Source organism: Odocoileus virginianus, chromosome 12, assembly GCF_023699985.2.
Source record: "Odocoileus virginianus isolate 20LAN1187 ecotype Illinois chromosome 12, Ovbor_1.2, whole genome shotgun sequence".
Classification (NCBI taxonomy): Eukaryota; Metazoa; Chordata; class Mammalia; order Artiodactyla; family Cervidae; genus Odocoileus; species Odocoileus virginianus.
Genome location: NC_069685.1, coordinates 58,235,843 through 58,253,539, shown reverse-complemented (window position 1 = coordinate 58,253,539; position 17,697 = coordinate 58,235,843). Strand labels below are relative to the sequence as shown.

Sequence of the window (17,697 nt, the reverse complement as noted above, 5' to 3'; positions counted from 1 at the left end):
AAAGACACATGCATACCTGTTCATTGCAGCTGCCTCTGGGAGGCGAGCAGAAGGACTTCATTTCACTTTATACTCTTCTGAGCTGTTTGACTGAAAATTTAAGGAAAAAAAAAAACATATTTTTTTACCACGAGCATGTATTCATTTTAATTAACAGTCAATAATAATTACAGTAAGAAACATAGCAGTACCTCTCCCCACCACCTCCTCTCATATCCTGGTCCTTTTCCCAGCACTGTCCTTAGACCCAGTCTGTCCTGGGCTCACTCTCCACAGGGCCCCATGCTGGCCACCTCCCGCCACCTCCTCCCAGGGCGGAGGAGCCACAGGGTCAGGAATCAGGGATGCTTGCCCCAACAAGTCCCTTGTGTGCAGCCCTGAACCCACTTCTAGAGCCCCCAAGGGCGTCTCTGTGGGCTTCACCGTCCTGGGGGCACTTGTGGTGTCCACTCCCCGGTATCTGGGGCCAGCCAAGGCAGCCCTTTTTTTTTTGTTTAACAGATTCTGTTTTTTAGAAAAATGAGCAGAAAGTACAGAGTTCCCATAAACCCCGAACCTTTCCACTCCCTAGTTTCTCCTGTTTTTAACATCTCGCCCTGGTGTGATACATTTGTTGTATTATTAACTAAAGTTCATAGCTTGCATTAGTGTTCACTCATGGTGGTGTACATTCTGTGGGTTTTGACAAATGAATCAAGACATATATCTACCATTACAGCATCCCTTTTTCTCTCATTTTTCTTTGTGGTTTGTGGCTATTTAATTATTCAGGTAATACAGATTTGTATTAAAAACTTCATAAAAAAGAGTTTAAAGTAAAAAGTAAGATTCCCCTTTTCCCCTCCATGTCCATTCCCCGTAGGTAACCAACCACATTCACACACCCACACAGTTACATTTTGGTATGTTTAACAAAAGTTGGAATATATAATATATATCATTCTATAAGCTTTCTCCCCTTTAAGAAATCTCTTAGGCTATCTTTCTGTGTTAGTTGACTGATGTGTTGTTATTGATGATACAATATATGGATATACCATAAATATATTAACCAGCTCCTCTGATGTATACTTAGAATTGTTTCTGCTTTTTGCTTTTATAAGATGTTCCCCAGTGACTATCCTTGTTCAGGTCCCTTTGTCAAATGTAGCATAAATTCCTAGAAGTTAAATAGCTGGGTCAAAGGATATGAACATCTAATTTTTTTGCCTAATTTTTAAGACACTTGCCCAAAGAGCTGTACCAGCTTATGGTCCTTTTTTTCCTTTCTAACTTGAGGTATAATTGACCTGTTTTATCAGTTCTTCTAACAGTATATGAATATTTCAGAGTATTTTTACCATCAGTGTATTTTCATACTAGTTAAAATTTTTAGTAATCTCATACTTGAAAAACAAAAATGGTAGGCTTAATATTGGAGAAGGCAATGGCAACCCACTCCAGTACTCTTGCCTGGAAAATCCCATGGATGGAGGAGCATGGTAGGCTGCAGTCCATGGGGTCGCTAACAGTCAGACATGACTGAGCAACTTCACTTTCACTTTTCACTTTCACGCAGTGGAGAAGGAAATGGCAACCCACTCGTGTTCTTGCCTGGAGAATCCCAGGGATGGGGGAGCCTGGTGGGCTGCCGTCTATGGGGTTGCACAGAGTCGGACACTACTGAAGACACTTAGCAGCAGCAGCAGGCTTAATATTTACTTCTGTGAGGGCTAATGAGTTTGGTGGCATCTATTAGGCTTTTGGCCTTGCTTATTCATGATCTGGGCTTGCCAGGTGGCGCTAATGGTAAAGAACCCACCTGCCAATGCAGGAGACATGAGATGTGGGTTTGATCCCTGGGTCGGGAAGATCCCCTAGTGGAGGGCATGGTAACCCACTCCAGTATTCTTGCCTGGAAAATCCCATGGACAGAGGAGCCTTGTGGGCTACAATTCATGGGGTTGCAAAGAGTCGGACACGACCGAAGTGACTTGAGTGTGGCGCATTCATGATCTGGCCCATTTCCCAGGTGTCTCCTTGCCTGTGTGGTTCTAAGACTGAAGCTAGGAGATGTCTGGCTGTAGCATCTATATAACTCTGGGCTCCTTCTCCCTCAGGTGGATGAAACGCAGTTTAAGAAGGTCCTTGGCTATATCAAATCTGGGAAGGAGGAGGGGGCGAAGCTGCTCTGTGGCGGGGGGGCGGCTGCCGACCGTGGCTACTTCATCCAGCCCACCGTGTTTGGAGATGTGCAAGATGGCATGACCATCGCAAAGGAGGAGGTCAGTACGGGTCCAGCGCTTGAGGGAATGTTCTTAGGAGGAGAAGTGGACAGTTCAGTCCAGCATCTTGACCCGTGACCCATCCGCTGACCTTGAGTCAAATCCTGGCTCAGTGCATAAGACAAACCGTTTGCAATTCACTTCTGACCTTGTGCTTCTCTTCAGTCTCTCATGGCTGCCAGCGGTTGAGGGGAGTGTCTGAATTCCCTGGCTGAGCCTACAGGTCCTGTGTGTGTTCTGGTCCCTGTGAGCGGTGACTCAAGGCATGACTCTTCCCGGCCCTTCGCATGGCCTTCATGTAAGCAGGACACTGGGCTAGGTCAGAAGCCGGACTTCCCCGCATAGCTAGAGTCCCTTGATCTTCTCCTCCTTGGTACTGATTACGAACGTAGCACAGCAACTGTCTCATTCGTTTCACAAATCATTTCTGAATGCCTACTGTGTGCCAGGTGCTCCACAGACGCTGGAGCGCCGGGGGTATCCAGTACCTGTACCCTGCCCTTGTGGCGTTCAGGCTCACTCCACCTCCCCTGGGAGGATGAAGCCCTTTAGTGGCCTTACACAGGGAAAATATTATACTGCCACCCTCTTCCATTGATAACTTAAAAAAAAAAAAAAGAGCAAAAATCAGGATACGAAAGTACAACAAAGTTCTGCCTCTCTTCCCCATCATGACTACTTTGATCCTTTTTTTTTTCATTCTCAACGGAAATGGAAAATATTCATTTTCTAAGGAGGGCAGGGGTCCCTCTGCTTTGCTGGTGCCCTAAGTGCGTGATGGCCTGTCTCCTGCTCCGCTATGAGACGGGCTCCTGGCGCTCTTCTCACCTCCCTCTTGACACTCTACCCAGTCCTGGGGTCAGCCGTTTCTTCACAAAGTCCTACTTCCTTTTAGTGGCAAGTGGATTTTTTAAGAAGGGGCGCCGGTGCCTGGAACTCCATTTTCCTCCTCCCTGCTCCTCCCCCCGACTCTGGCTTAGCCGGTTTCTGCTCCTGTGGCGTCCCAGCTTGATTATCACCTCTCGGGGCCCTTCCTGACCTCCCGCCTCCCACCACTCATTCAGGCCAGCCTCGGGGCTCCCCCTCCGCATGTGTCCTGGTCATAGGTCAGTCACTTGATCGCATCATGATCCGTTCCCAGGGGCTCTCCCCTGACAGGGCTGAGAGCAGCCACACCGCAACAACAAAAAGCACACCTGATTCCCCTGTTGTGGTTTCTAAGTCCCATTGCCCACGTAAAAGGAAACAGGATTCCTGGAGGAAGCGGCTCAGATGTGACAGGGAAAGTGTAAGATAAACCTGGAACATCTTGAGATCAGAGATCCTGTTTTGTGCATAGTTAACTTCCTCATAGCTGTTTCTTCAGCATCTGATGAGTGCCTGGCTGAATGACTGACTTAAGTTCTTTGAAACTAAATCTACATGTATCTTGTCAGGGCAACCCCTACCTCACAGGACTGTTTAGAAATAAGCTACGGTGTGTAAGGCCCGTGGCACGTGATAGAAGGCCACCAGCTGCCTTCCTTCCCTCGTGTTCCAGTGAGTGTGGGAGCTGTCGTCTCCCTCAGGAGCCGTCAGCACCCTCGCAGTGTGTCTGGGGGCTGCTGGAACCACCACTTCTGGAACCACCTGCTCAGTGCTGGGGAGAGCTGGGTAACATGTGGGTCTGCGTCTGCCACGGCCACCCTTCATGCTCTCTCATCCCAGATCTTTGGGCCAGTGATGCAGATTCTGAAGTTCAAGACCATGGAGGAAGTCACTGGGAGAGCCAACAATTCCAAGTACGGGCTGGCTGCAGCTGTCTTCACAAAGGACTTGGACAAGGCCAATTACCTGTCCCAGGCCCTCCAGGCCGGCACGGTGTGGTAAGGCCCACAGTCCTTCACAACCCAGGCAGGGATCCCAGGCCAGGGTCTTTGGTAATCCCCTGCTCACTGCCGGGCTTAGTGCCTCCTGGGTCTGGGTGTGGGGTAGTGGGTAGAGGTTCCCCATGCCCTTCTCCAGGGGATTAAACTTCTGTCCATGATGCTGTTCTTGGACAAGCAGATGGGTGACTGGGCTCCTTACCAAGCTGTGAGGGGACCAGCACTGAGGGTCCACGTCTGTGTCACCCTAGTTTTAAAAGCTTAGCACCTATGTCATACCCACTAGGACAGCTGTAATTAAAAAAACAGAAAATACCAAGTATTGGTTAGGATGTGGAGAAAGGAACCCTCACACATTGCTGGTGGTACTGTAAAGTGTTGCAGCCACTACGGCAAGTCTGGCATAAGTTCCCCAGTCAGTTCAACATAGAATTATCCTAGGACCCAGTAATTCCACTCCTGGGTGTATACCCAGGAGGAAAAAAACCACACATCCACACAAAAAAGTGTATGTGAATATTCATAGACTATTCAAGATAATGAAAAAGTGGGAACAACCTAGATGTCCATCAGCTGATGAACGGATACACAGATTGTGGTTTGTTCATGTGACGGAATGTTCAGCCATAAAAAGGAACGAAGTGCTGATACCTACTCCAACGTGGATCATGTAATACTAAATGAAAGAAGCCAGACACAGAAGGTCACACGTTGTGTGACTCCACTTATATGAAATATCCAGAACAGAGCCATACAGACAGAAAGTAGATTAGGGGCTGCTAGGGGGCCGGAGGAGGAGGGAACAGGGGAGTAACTGCTGACTGGGTTTAGGGTTTCTTTCTGGGGGATAGAAATGTTCTGGAATTAAATGGAGAGGATATAATATTGTGACTATGTTATAAAGCACTGAATTGTATACCTGTAAGGTGGCAAGTTTTTAAATTCAGTCAAAATTTAATAGTTTAAAAAAAAAATTACCCTGAAAAGTTTAGCACCTACTTAGCAAAAACAATTCATTAAAATGGGAAGCTAGCATTTGCTGCACCCTGGTATTGACATGCATGTCATCAAGGACCAGACAACTTACGGCTTTGTTTCACACGGCCTGCTTTTGAACCCCTGTATGGCTAGATTTTAGTAGGGTTCTCCACCTCCCCTTTTTCTAAAGTAAAATTTGCTCTACAGTTAAATTTTAGAGCAACACAGGAGGTTTGAGGAGGCAGGATACTTCATCCCTGCCCCAGCGAGTTACTCCTGAGATCTCATCTTAAATTGCAGGGTCAACTGCTATGACGTGTTTGGGGCCCAGTCGCCGTTCGGTGGCTACAAGCTGTCTGGGAGTGGCCGCGAGCTGGGGGAATACGGGCTGCAGGCGTACACCGAAGTGAAGACCGTGAGTATGGGCGCCTTCTCCGCCCTCCTCCTGTGCCGGCCTCCACCAGTGTTGACTGCAGGTTTCTTGTTTTAAGCCGTGGAAGCTACCAAAGAGGGTAGAGACCCAGTCTCTGCTATGCCTTGCGAAGAATAAGTAGGGACTTTCCCACCACTGTGCTTACACAGTCCTTTGCTGGGCTTCGTCATACGACGACTCCTAGAGAGCCTGAGAAGAGGGAAGGACCCCCAGTGGAGAAAGACTGGGTCAAGGGGAGGCCGAGTGTGATCTTAACGCAGAACACAGCCCTAGCAGGTTGCTGGGATCGACCGTTTGGTCGTCGAGATGTTGGAAAGTCAGGAGACCCCTTCTGCTTATTGCGCCGGCAGCACCCAGCTGAGGGGGCCTGCGGACCACAGGGAAGCATGCAGATTTAACAGCTTCTCTGCACCCCTCTCACAGGTCACGGTCAGAGTTCCTCAGAAGAACTCCTAAAGAACCACGCTGGCTTTCTTACTTCAGTGACAGAAGGGTCAGACGAGATCAGCTACAAGACCAAGAAAAATGACCCTTGCACACTAAAGGTCTTGAAAGAGAAACTCTGCCAGAAGAATCTCTTGGATCAAGATAGTTCCTTCCAATATATAGGCTGGGTGTGGGGCAAAGGGTATATGGAAAGGCTTTTACACTGCAGTACTGCTCCTAGCTTTCAGAGTGACTTTCCAAAGATTCAAGTATCTCATTCTGTCCATCTGACACCCTTCCTTCTGTAACTTGCCTTAACAGGGGAGGGAAAAGCCCTGTTGACCGCTGTACTGTCACTGAGGTAACAGCTGGCACCCTGCTTTGTATTCTGGACTAAAAACTCAGTAAAGACTGCTGCTCTTCACTTTCTAAGTAACTCTTCCTCCATCTCAACCCAAGGAGATGTGGTCACATAGATACGTTGTCCCCTCTGTACGTGTGTCACATTGGGAACACCTACCACCCCTCCCCTCTTGGGGCAAACAGCCTCTGTAGCCTGCACGTAATTAACAGAGGTCTCTGGCCTGCCCCTGTGTGGCGGGCTCTGTGCGGCACGCCGAGTCTTGACGCCTCGACAGCACTCCCGGCCCCTGCCCTGACAGACGGGGAGGTGAACGGGGAAAATGGGCACTTGACACTCAAGGTTGCTTCTCAGTGTTGTAAGTTCAAAGAGAACAAGTGAGGTAGATTCCTGCCGGACCAGTTTCATAAGCGATTAACCTGAAAACCAGATGTCCATTTACTCATTTTAAGTGAGGTTTGTATTTTCAGACTTTTTGAATCTTGTATCCAGAACACTGCCTGCCTTTAGTCAGGGGACCTGGCAAGTTAGTAATTAGTACTATTAGTAAATTCGGAATCTGAACATTCCTTAGTGAGCAATGAAAATGGAGCAAAAAGAACTGAATCACAGTAGTGGTTTGTGAGTGATCATGACTGGGTCACAGCTTCCTTTAAGAATTTGGGGGAGAAGTTTGATCCTTTCCTGAGAAACACACCTGTATAATTTTTGCAGACAGTGTCAGGGGAGTGGTGGAACTCGGTCGTTGACCCCTGCCTTTATTTCATTGAGGCTAAGCCACATCTTGGTAAGCAACCCCTATTCCACTAAAGACTCATTTGATATCTGAGTAGCACTTCACAATTTTTGTCATATATGCATATACTTGTACTATTATTTACTTTGTTAAATTGACTTTTATTTAGATAAAAAACACCTTATTTGCAGTACATAAAAAAGAACAGCATTTAACTGTCATAAATAGAAGACATGAAAAATGAAAGCAGAACAATGTTACTAAATTATAAACAATGAAATACAAGTAAACTGAATCTTTTAGATTATTAGGTTTACTTGTATTTAACCTTTTAGATTCTATATATTTACATATGGGCTTCCCAGGTGTTGCTAGCGGTAAAGAACCCGTCTGCCAATGCAGGAGACGTAAGAGATGCAGGTTCAATCCCTGGGTTGGAAGTTCCCCTGGAGAAGGAAATGGCAACCCACTCCAGGATTCTTGCCTGGAGAATCCCATGGACAGAGGAGCCTGGCAGGCTACAGTCCATAGCGTCACAAAGAGTCAGACACAACTGAAGTGACTTAGGACAACACATATTTATATATGTATTCAAAAACTCTTAATCATTCTATAGCTGAAATGGGTATATCTCATTGAGGTGATGATTTTATGACCAGTTGAAAGTAACAAAATGTTCCAGTTCATGTTGCTTCAAGGTGAAATGAGGTTCGCTGCCAATAAAATGATTCTGTATTTTAACTTTGATGATGAGCTGCAGCAGCAACAGTCCCATGACAAATGAGTGGCAAAAGGCAAAGTTTTGAGCTCACCCCACCCTCTGCCCCCTGTTCTTCCATCTTGGCAGTCTCCTAGGCATGAGGTGGTGCGTGGTGATGTGAGGTCAGCTGAAACCTCTCTCCCTGCTCTCACAGCACCTGGGTCTACCCAGGGGGAGGGAGGGATTAAACATAGGGACTTAACGGGAAGAGAGTGTTCTGACAGTGCCAAGGGGGATGCCTGGCCTAGCCTGGGCCCGATGCTCTTCACACGTACATACATCCGTCATAAACAATGACTGGCAGGTTACTGAGTGCCAGGTACTGGTGACGCAGAGACAGACTTTCAAAAGAGATGACTATACTATGATGTAAGTGCAGGATACAATGAGAGCAATAAGGTAATGACATCATGGAAGGACGAGAAGGGCCCCCGCTGACTGCAGGCAGGGAAGAAGGCTCCCTAGAATGTACTCATGTACCTCTCACAGGTAAAAGAAGCCCAAAGGTGAGCAGTGAAGGGCTATTAAAGTGATTCCACAGAGTCCTTAAATAAGTGATTCCTACTATTTCAATGTTCCATTATCCCTACAGCATGACCCTCATCCTTGAGGTTTAATATAACTTCTAACATTCCAGTCATCACAACAATATCCAAGAAGCAAGATGGTTAAAGGACAAAGAAAGGTGGGACACTTTTCCCTATAAGGCAACTTCCCAGAGGCTGCCCACAAAACTTCTATTTATATGTCCAAAGACATATAAATCTTGAGAAATCTGTATGCAGGTCAGGAAGCAACAGTTAGAACTGGACATGAACAACAGACTGGTTCCAAATAGGCAAAGGAGTATGTCAGGGTTGTATATTGTCATACTGCTTATTTAACTTATATGCAGAGTACATCATGAGAAACGCTGGGCTGGATGAAGCACAAGCTGGAATAAAGATTGCCGGGAGAAATATCAATAACCTCAGATAGGCAGATGATACCACCCTTATGGTAGAAAGTGAAGAAGAACTAAACAGCCTCTTGATGAAAGTGAAAGAGGAGAGTGAAAAAGTTGGCTTAAAACTCAATATTCAGAAAACTAAGATCATGGCATCCAGCCCCATCACTTCATGGCAGATAGATGGGGAAACAGTGGAAACAGCAGCTGACTTTATTTTTTGGGGCTCCAAAATCACTGCAGGTGGTGACTGCAACCATGAAATTAAGACGCTGACTCCTTGTCAGGAAAGTTATGACCAACCTAGACAGCATACTGAAAGCATTAAAAGACAGCATATTAAAAGCAGAGACATTACTTTGCCAACAAAGGTCCATCTAGTTAAGGCTATGGTTTTTCCAGTATTCATGTATGGATGTGAGAGTTGGACTATAAAGAAAGCTGAGCACTGAAGAATTGATGCTGTTGAACTGTGGTGTTGGAGAAGACTCTTGAGAGTCTTCTAAAGTCCATCCTAAAGGTGATCAGTCCTCAGCGTTCACTGGAAGGACTGATGTTGATGCTGAAACTCCAATACTTTGTCCACCTGATGCAAAGAGCTGACTCATTGGAAAAGACCCTGATGCTGGGAGGGATTGGGGGCAGGAGGAGAAGGGGACAACAGAGGATGAGATGGTTGGATGGCATCACCAAATCAATGGACATGAATTTGGGTATGGGTAAACTCCGGGAGTTGGTGATGGACAGGGAGGCCTGGTGTGCTGCAGTCCATGAGGTCACAAAGAGTCGGACACGACTGAGCAACCAAACTGAACTGGACAAAGTTAAGATACATGGCCACATCTAGCTGCAAAGAAGGATAAGGAACTTCGTCTTTTTAGCTAGTCGGTGTGCCTATCTAAAACTAAAGTTCTTAATTCTAAAGAATAAAAGGAAAATGGATTTGGGAAGGCAAACAGCAATCCCTACCATGATGCGAAAACAGCCCTCAAAATTTAGGGTGATGACTTTCCTATGCCTAACCTTACCACCAACTCAATCCAAATCTCATGATATAGGTTAGAGTACTTCTGGGAAGATTTTCTATACACAGTGTATTACTTAGGAAGATTCTACTTGCAAGTATCAGAAAACCAAGTTCAGGTCAGTGTGAAAAAAATATGGTCCCCATATTCCAAAACTCTGAGATCTTGGCTCTGACTATGGCTTGATCCAGAAGTTCAAAAAAAGTTTCCATCTCTTGGCTCCACCTCTGCCAGGTGGGCTCCACATTTAAACTGTACCCATTTTGGTTCTGGCGGGTCTGGATTCTTAGAAGAGCCAACTGACTTCAAGAGCTCTCATCTCATACCGGGCAAGGTTCAAGTCCACTGGTTAGGAGAAGGTGCGTGTTTGCTAGCCCTAGCAAAGACTCAGGTTCATGCTAACTAGTCCAGTGGGTGTGACATCCTGCCCTTCCCTTGACCAGTGGCCAGAGCAATCAAGATGTGGTGATTCACTTCGACCTGAGTTGTAATGGTCCACCCTTGTAGCCCTGGAGGCCCTTCTAGTCCATTTGAAGCTGAGAATGAGGGATGGATCCCCAAAGAAAAGTGGTACTCTTATCTGAAGGAGAGGACATAAGACATTGGAACTGCCAACCTTTTAATACTCCAGTGCTGCTGAAAACCCTGTTGGGGTGAATTGGAGAAAATAGAGAAATGTCATGTTTCTTGCTCCCATCCCTGTGAATCAGACTCATGGTAAGAGAATCTGCTTCTTAAACTGACAAATAACAAAAGAAATGCCAGCTATTAAGAAAATGTCTATAATGTTGATTCTGACATCCTAGACCCAGTAATCTCCTTCTTCTTTTAGTGACAGAAACCTATTAGAACACTAGGTAGCTGTCTGGAAGCAAAAACAAAGTTCTCAGGTTATGAACAACCTAATCTCCCTGGGTTTTTAGATGTGGGTCAGTCACAGGAGTATTGGGTATAAAGCTGGTGTTTCTGCCTTTGGCCTTGCCCAGTGCCCAAGAGGAAATGGCTGAATAAAGGACACAAGGAACGTCCTGCAGCCCTGAGAAGGGGGCTGATGTGGGGTTTTCTAAGTCTAGGTGCCACCTTGTGGTTAGTAAGTACAACTACAGCGCTATCCACTCCAAGATCTGACAGGATAGACTTAACGATCAGGCTGGTGTTTTTCAAAGATAGTGTTACAGAATGAGCTTATTTACAAAGCAGAAAAGACTCACAGCAAACTCACGGTTACTAAAGGGTACTGTGTAGCACAGAGAATGTAATCAATATCATGCAATAAACTATAATGGGAAAGAATCTAAAAAAGCATGTCTATATAACTGAATCATTTTCCTGTATACCTGAAACTAACACAACACTGTAAATTAACTACTGCTGCTGTTCATTCGCTAAGTCATGTCTGACTCTTTGCAACCTAATGGACTGTAGCCCGCCAGGCTCCTCTGTCCATGGGGTTTTGTAGGCAAGAGTACTGGAGTGGGTTGCCATTTCCTACTCTAGGAGATCTTCCTGGACCAGGGATTGAACCCACATGTCTTGCATTGGCAGGCAGATTCTTTAGCACTGAGCAATACTTCAATTTTAAAAATGGTTGAAACAAAACACAAGATGGCATTACATGCAACATGATTGTATATGAGCAATACCTAGTAGACAAATGCAATGAATCAAGAGGCGAGGGTCACATACCCAAATAACAAAAAACAAGGGCTCCAACAAAAACTTCTTCATGAATGTTCACAGAAGTACTATTCACAACAGCCCCAAAGTGGAAATAACCTGAATGTCTATTAACAGATGAACTGAATAAACAAAATGTGGCCCATTCACATAATGAAATTTTATTTAACCACAAAAAACTAATGAACCACTAATACATGCTATTATATACATGAACCTCAAAAACATGATGCTATGTGAAAGAAGCTGGACATAAAAGGCCACATACTGTCTGATTCTGTGTTTATGAAATGTTCAAAATAGGTAAATCCAAAGAGACAAATCAGATTGGTCACTGCTGGCAGCTAGGGAGAGAAGGAAAGTTGATGGATGATACAGGTTTCCCTTTGGGGATGATGAAAATGTCTTTGAACCAGATAGAGATGATACTTGCACAACACTGAGCACTAAATGCCACTGAACTGTTTGCTTTTAAATGGTCAGTTTTATGTTACGTGAATTTTAATCTTAATTAGAAAAAATAAATGGCCTTACCTCTGGGCCTCCATTTCCTCACAGTCCCTCCAATCATGTCCCGCTCTCATTCAGCTACTTCATGAAGAATAAAAGGTAACTGATAGTCATTGTTTTTATTAAACTTTTTCCCAAAATGAAATGGACATGGTAAAAGGATTTTTTTTTCACTGATATACACTCCTGGTTTCCAGTCTTATGGCCCCAAGAAGAAATATTTACTGTGCATCTATTAAGTGCCCCATACTACTGGTTTGGCAGCCACACTTTGAGAACCAAAGCCCAGACCTCTATCTGCTAAGTTTGTTCAAGATAATTTAGGCTTTCTATAACACACTCATCCAACTCTTTAGAACCTCTGCCCACTGCCTGGTTCCCAACCACTCCCACATTTTAGGGAGATATTATGATAGCACCCCTCTTTCAGGCACCAACATCTGTGTTAGTTATCTATGCTGCATGACAAACTGCCCCTAACTTTAGCACTTTAAAAACATTTATTATCTCACAGTTTCTGTGGGTCAGGAATTTGGACATAGCTTAGCTGGGTGCCTCTGGTACAGAGGGCTGCAATCAAGTTGTTGGCCAAGGATGCAATCATCTCAGGGTTCAACTACGTGAGGATCCATGCTAAGCTCACTTACGTGACCACTTGCCAGGCCTCAGGTTCTCACTGACAGCTGGTGAGACATGAGTTCCTCGACATGTGGGCCCCCCCATGGGCAACAGTAGTGGGCTGACTAGCATCCTCTCCCCTATTCCTGGTCACATGGAACCTCAGAATGCGGAAAGAAGGTCTCTGCAGATGCAATTATTTACATTAAGATGAGGTCATACTAGGTTAGGGTGACCCCTAAATCCAATGACTGGTGTCCTCGGAAGAGGAAAGAACACAGAGGCACACAGAGAAGGTCATGTGAAGATCAAGGCAGAGATAAGAGGGATACACCTATAGGCCAAGGAAGGCCAAAGGACTGCTGGGAGTCACCAGCAGCTGGCAGAGATAGAAAGGACCCTTCCTAGAGTCTTCAGAGGAAGCAGGGCCCTTCTGACACCTGGATTTCAGACTTTGGGCCTGCAGGACTGTAGAGAATAAATTTCTGTTTTTTTAAGTCACTTAGTTTATGGTAATTGGCTATGGCAGCCCCAGGAAACTAATAAAGCTGCTCACATTTGAGCTGGCTTTCCTCAGAGCAAATGGGCAAGAGAATGGGAGAGCAAGAGAGGGGTGCCCAGGAGGGAAGCCACAGCCTTTCTGTAATCTAATCTCATACATGACAGCCCATCGTTTGAAGTGAGTCCCTAGGTCAGCCCATGAGCACAGTGAGGGGATTACACAAGACCATGAATACCAAGAGGCAGGCATCTCCGAGGGTTATCTTAGGCTGTCTACCACATTCCTTGATTTCTTCAAGAAATATTTATTAAATACCTACTGTGGGCTGGGTATTGAGGATGGAACTAATAAGATAAGATTCTTTCCCTTTTTGAGAGTATTTAATCTAATGGAGGAGAGGACCCTAAAGAAAAAAAGTGGATATATAAATTAAAATTGTGATAAGTACAAGGAAGTGAATTATAAGGTAATACGAACGATTGATTTAGACTGAACCAAGGGTCAGACCTTGGTTGAGATGGTTGGATGGCATCACCGACACGATGGACATGAGTTTGAGCAAGCTCCGAGAGCTGGTGATGGACAGAAAAGCCTGGCATGCGACCATGGGGTCACAAAGAGTTAGACGCGACTGAGCGACTGAACTGAACTGAAGGGTCAGGCCTGGGGCTTCCCAGGTGGCTCAGTGGTAAAGAATCTGCCAGTCAGTGTAGCGGATGCGGGTTTAGTCCCTGGGTTGGGAAGATCCCCTGGAGAAGGGAATGGCAACCTATTCCGGTGTTCATGCCTGGGAAATCCCGTGGACAGAGGAGCCTGGTGGGCTACAGTCCAAGTAGTCGCCAAGAATTGGGCACAACTAAGTGACTGAGCACACACACACACACGAGTTAGGCCCAGTCTTTCTGATGAATTAATATTTAGAATGTGGTTAAAGAACATGTAGGAATTGGGCTCTGTGTGCTCAGTAAGGAGAGTAAGTTTCTAGATAGAGGGATAGCATGTGCAGATGACAGATGTTGGGTTTAGCTGCGAGACTCAGAATGCATAAGGCTCAGACCTCATCTCTGCATCTCTACTATGTAGCACAGTGCCTGGCACACAGAGGTACCTGATAAATTATTACTGAAAGAACCAAAGAATCCAAGGAACCTTCTATTTCCTAACTGTTATAGATAATGTTAATCCAAGTCATTTCAAAATTTTCTCCCACAGTTCACTGCAGAATCACTTTCTTATTTATGTTACAAAGAATAGGCAAAGCTGCTATAACAAAAAGCTGTAAATACATGAAAGCTCAACATAAGAGATTTTTTTTTTTCTTCTTCTCTCATATAACAATCCTGAGAGGATGCTGAGGTCAACAGGGCAGAGTTCTCTTCCACCCAGGTATCTTCCATCTTAAAGTCTTGCCTTCTCCAGAACCTGGTCATCATCTTTCTGCTGGCAGAGTAAGTGAGAACGTCTGTTGACAGATGCTCCAGGCCAGGCCTGGGTATGTGCACAACTCCTTCTGCTCACTTCCCATTGGGGGAGAGCATAGACACATGGCCGTACCAACTTTATGGGGGATGGGGAGTGTCCTATAGGTGTATGGCCAACAAAGAGGACGGCTATGTCTGCACCGCAAAATATATACCATTATGTGTCTAATTCTCTGGTACACTCCTCAAGAACCTCAAATTAACCAGATAAAAAATAACTCTAGATTTCTCACTCTCATCAAGTCTTTCATTCACGGAATGGCACGACCATCTACGCAAGTTGCATAAGGTGGTCTCCTAAAAGTTATTCTTTTTTAAAAGTATTTATTTTTATTGCTTTTATTTGGCTGCCCTGGGTCTTAGTTGCCACATGTGGGATCTAGTTCTCTGGCCAGGGGCTGAACTCAGGCCCACTGTATTGGGAGTTCAGAGTCTTAGCTACTAGATCACTAGGGAGTCCTGAAAATTATTCTTGATTTGTTTCTTATTCTCATTTTTCACATGGAGTTCTTCAGGAAGTCCTTTCAACTGCACCTCCACAACAACATAAACCAATCTACTTTATCTTTATGGCCACTGTCTTAGTTCAAGCATCATAATAATCTGGGCTATTCCAACAGCCTCTTAATAACTGTCCATGTCTCCACTTTCACTTGCCCATATTTAATTTTCCATACAGTAGAGTCTTATCCTTAAAAACATAAATTTGATCAGATCCCTCTGTAGTTTAAAACCTTCCAGTGGCTTAGAATAAAATCCAAAGTTCTCACCATGACCGCTAAAGGTGTATATCAGCAGTCCCTAACCTTCTGGGCACCAGGAACCACTTTCTAGGAAGACAATATCTCTACAGACCAGGGTAGGGGAGAGGGGATGGTTTCGGGATGATTCAAACACATTACATTTACTGTGAGCTTTGTTTCTATTATTTTATCAGCTCCACCTCAGATCAGGCACCAGATTCCAGAGGTTGGGGACCGCTGGTGTAGATGATACAACCCTTTTCACCTTTCCAACCTCATCCTTTACCACCTTCTCCTACTCTCCCTGCTCCAGCTACAATGATCATGCTGTTTCTTGACCACATTTACCTAGCTTATACTTTAAGACTTTTACAACTGCTGTTCCATCTGCCCAGAAAGCGACCTGGATCTCCAGTAGACAGTTCCTTCTCATTTATCAGAGGTCTCAGCATCAGGGTTGCCACCTGGGAGACCTCTCCTGATCCTCTACTTGAAAAGTCCACACACCCAGTTAATTTTCTTACCTCAGCATTCTGTTTACTTTCTTAGGATCCGAAAACCATGCTTCTCTCTTTTTTTTTTTCGTGCTTCTCTTTCTTTACTTTCTGCTTCTCTCTCCAAAAAAAAAAAAAGGATCCATGAGCAGGTACTGTGTCTTTTTTCTACTTTTTCCCCAGGGTCGAGTAGGCCTGGCACACATTGGTGCTTAGTAAATAAGTGAAGAATGAAGAACCATCAAGAGGTGATTAGCCAAATGCTCCTGCAAGGTTCTTTGATAGGCTGTTGGTATAGCCTGGCTTCTCCACCCCACTTCCCCACCCTTTACTCAGGAGAAGTTTGGCAGAAGAGCAGCCGCATCTGGGGAGGCCCCCTCTCCCCCACGGAGCTATGGGAGCCTGAACTTGCTGGCTACTCCACTTTCCGAAAGGGAGATACCCAGGTAAATCCCGACACAAGGACGAAGAGCTGAGCGAACGAGCCTTGGGGTCAGAGATCTGGTGGGCCCCTGCGACAGAGCTGGTTCCAGGCCCCCCAGGCCGACCCCCTGAGCTGTAGGCTGCTCCTCGCTGCCAGGGCCTGGGGGCTGCAGGGAGGGAGGGCCTGCACCCCAGTTCAGCATTTGGTCCGCAGATGGGATGCTGAGAGGCAAAGACTTTAGCATCCGGCTTTCATTGATTACTTGTTTTCTCGAGTCAGGCATTAAAAAAAAAAAAAGCAAGAAAGAAAAAAAAAAGGTCATCTGTGTTGGTAAGAGTAAGGAGCACAAACCTGCGTTCCAGTTACGACTTGACCACTTCTCAGCTGTCCGCAGCTGTGCGCAAATGAGTTTCGCTCTCTGACAGCCTCAGTTTCCTCACCTGTTAACAGGGACAAGAACACACTTAGCTCAAAGGGTCAAATGCTTACTTTATAAAGAGGAGAGAAACTAATGGAAGAAAAGAGCCTCACGTAAAGTGAACGCACCGTATATACATAACTGTTATCGCTATTATTATAAATATAACTCTTGTTACCGCCTGACCCGCCCGGAGCCTCAGTTTCCGCGCCTCCATCACTAGTTGTTTATCTCCCAATCCTTCCGTAGGGTAGTTCCCGAGCCAGCTCTGTCCGCGGCGCTGGGACAAACTAGTTTGTAGTGCCACCCGCAGGCACTAGAGTCAGCCGGTGAGGGCCCGTAGCCCCGCCCCGACGGCCCCTGACCCCTTACGTCATCAGCTCGGCGCCAGCGCTGCGGAGGGCCCCGGGGCCTGTCCTGGGTGTGGCGCCACCTTGGGGAGGCCTTGGCGGACGCCTGCAAGTCAACTACTTGGTTGGGGGGCGGCTCGGAAACCCCAGCGGACCGCGGCGAGGGGCGCGTGGAGCCGTGGGGACACGAAGTCGGGCGACAGGAGGGGCGGCCCGGAGCTCAGGCGGGGCACAGCGCCGGCAGGCGGGCGGCCGGCCGGGCTGCCCGGCGCGGGTGTCCCGGCGATGTGTGGCGCTGAAGCGGCGGCGGGTGCAGCAGCAGCGGCGGCGGGCTCGGCCTCGGCTTCGCGGCGGTGCCGGCGGCGGAGGCGGAGGCGCAGGCTCCTCCTCAGGACCTGGCGAACCCGGGCCTAAGCAGCGGCCCCGCCAGGCCCCGACACAGCGCCCCTGATCGGGGCCTTCCCCGCCTCGCCCTGCCCCGGGAGCCTGCCTCCCCGGCCGGGGATGAGGCCGGGAGGCGGCCGCGCGGGGCCCAGCACAAAGACTTGTTCCCGGGGGCCGCTGCTGCCGCCGCCGCCAGCCTAGAGCCGCCTGCCGAAGCCGAGCCGGCGCCGGGGCCCTCGTCCCCGCAGGTCCCAGGGGGCGGCTGCTGGCCATCTCCCCGAGACCCAGGGCCCCGAGCGCTG

At 46.8% G+C, this 17,697-nt stretch overlaps 2 protein-coding genes across 9 annotated transcripts in view; one reads left to right on the top strand and one right to left on the bottom strand.

The window, feature by feature from the left end:
• ALDH2 (aldehyde dehydrogenase 2 family member) overlaps window positions 1-6,390 on the top strand; it is a 25,034-nt gene extending 18,644 nt beyond the window's left edge. Inside the window, exons 10-13 of the mRNA XM_070475371.1 lie at window positions 2,100-2,264; window positions 3,972-4,129; window positions 5,408-5,522; window positions 5,964-6,390. Coding sequence (XP_070331472.1) covers window positions 2,100-2,264; window positions 3,972-4,129; window positions 5,408-5,522; window positions 5,964-5,996 — 471 coding nt within the window. The 3' untranslated portion in view covers window positions 5,997-6,390. The remainder of the gene's footprint in view (window positions 1-2,099; window positions 2,265-3,971; window positions 4,130-5,407; window positions 5,523-5,963) is intronic.
• LOC110144296 (transcription factor ATOH8-like) overlaps window positions 1-17,668 on the bottom strand; it is a 19,786-nt gene extending 2,118 nt beyond the window's left edge. Inside the window, exons 1-5 of one of the 8 annotated variants that reach the window (XM_070475376.1) lie at window positions 16,790-17,668; window positions 16,595-16,683; window positions 15,850-15,940; window positions 12,006-14,541; window positions 17-90 (exon numbers count right to left, since the gene is read on the bottom strand). In XM_070475376.1, the coding sequence (XP_070331477.1) occupies window positions 17,129-17,668 (540 nt within the window). In that variant the 3' untranslated portion in view covers window positions 17-90; window positions 12,006-14,541; window positions 15,850-15,940; window positions 16,595-16,683; window positions 16,790-17,128. Of the gene's footprint in view, window positions 1-16; window positions 91-12,005; window positions 14,542-15,849; window positions 15,941-16,594; window positions 16,684-16,789 lie in introns of those variants that run through there. The other 7 variants (XM_070475381.1, XM_070475380.1, XM_070475378.1 and 4 more) reach the window with 7 other exon arrangements.
• Window positions 17,669-17,697: the final 29 nt, after the last annotated feature.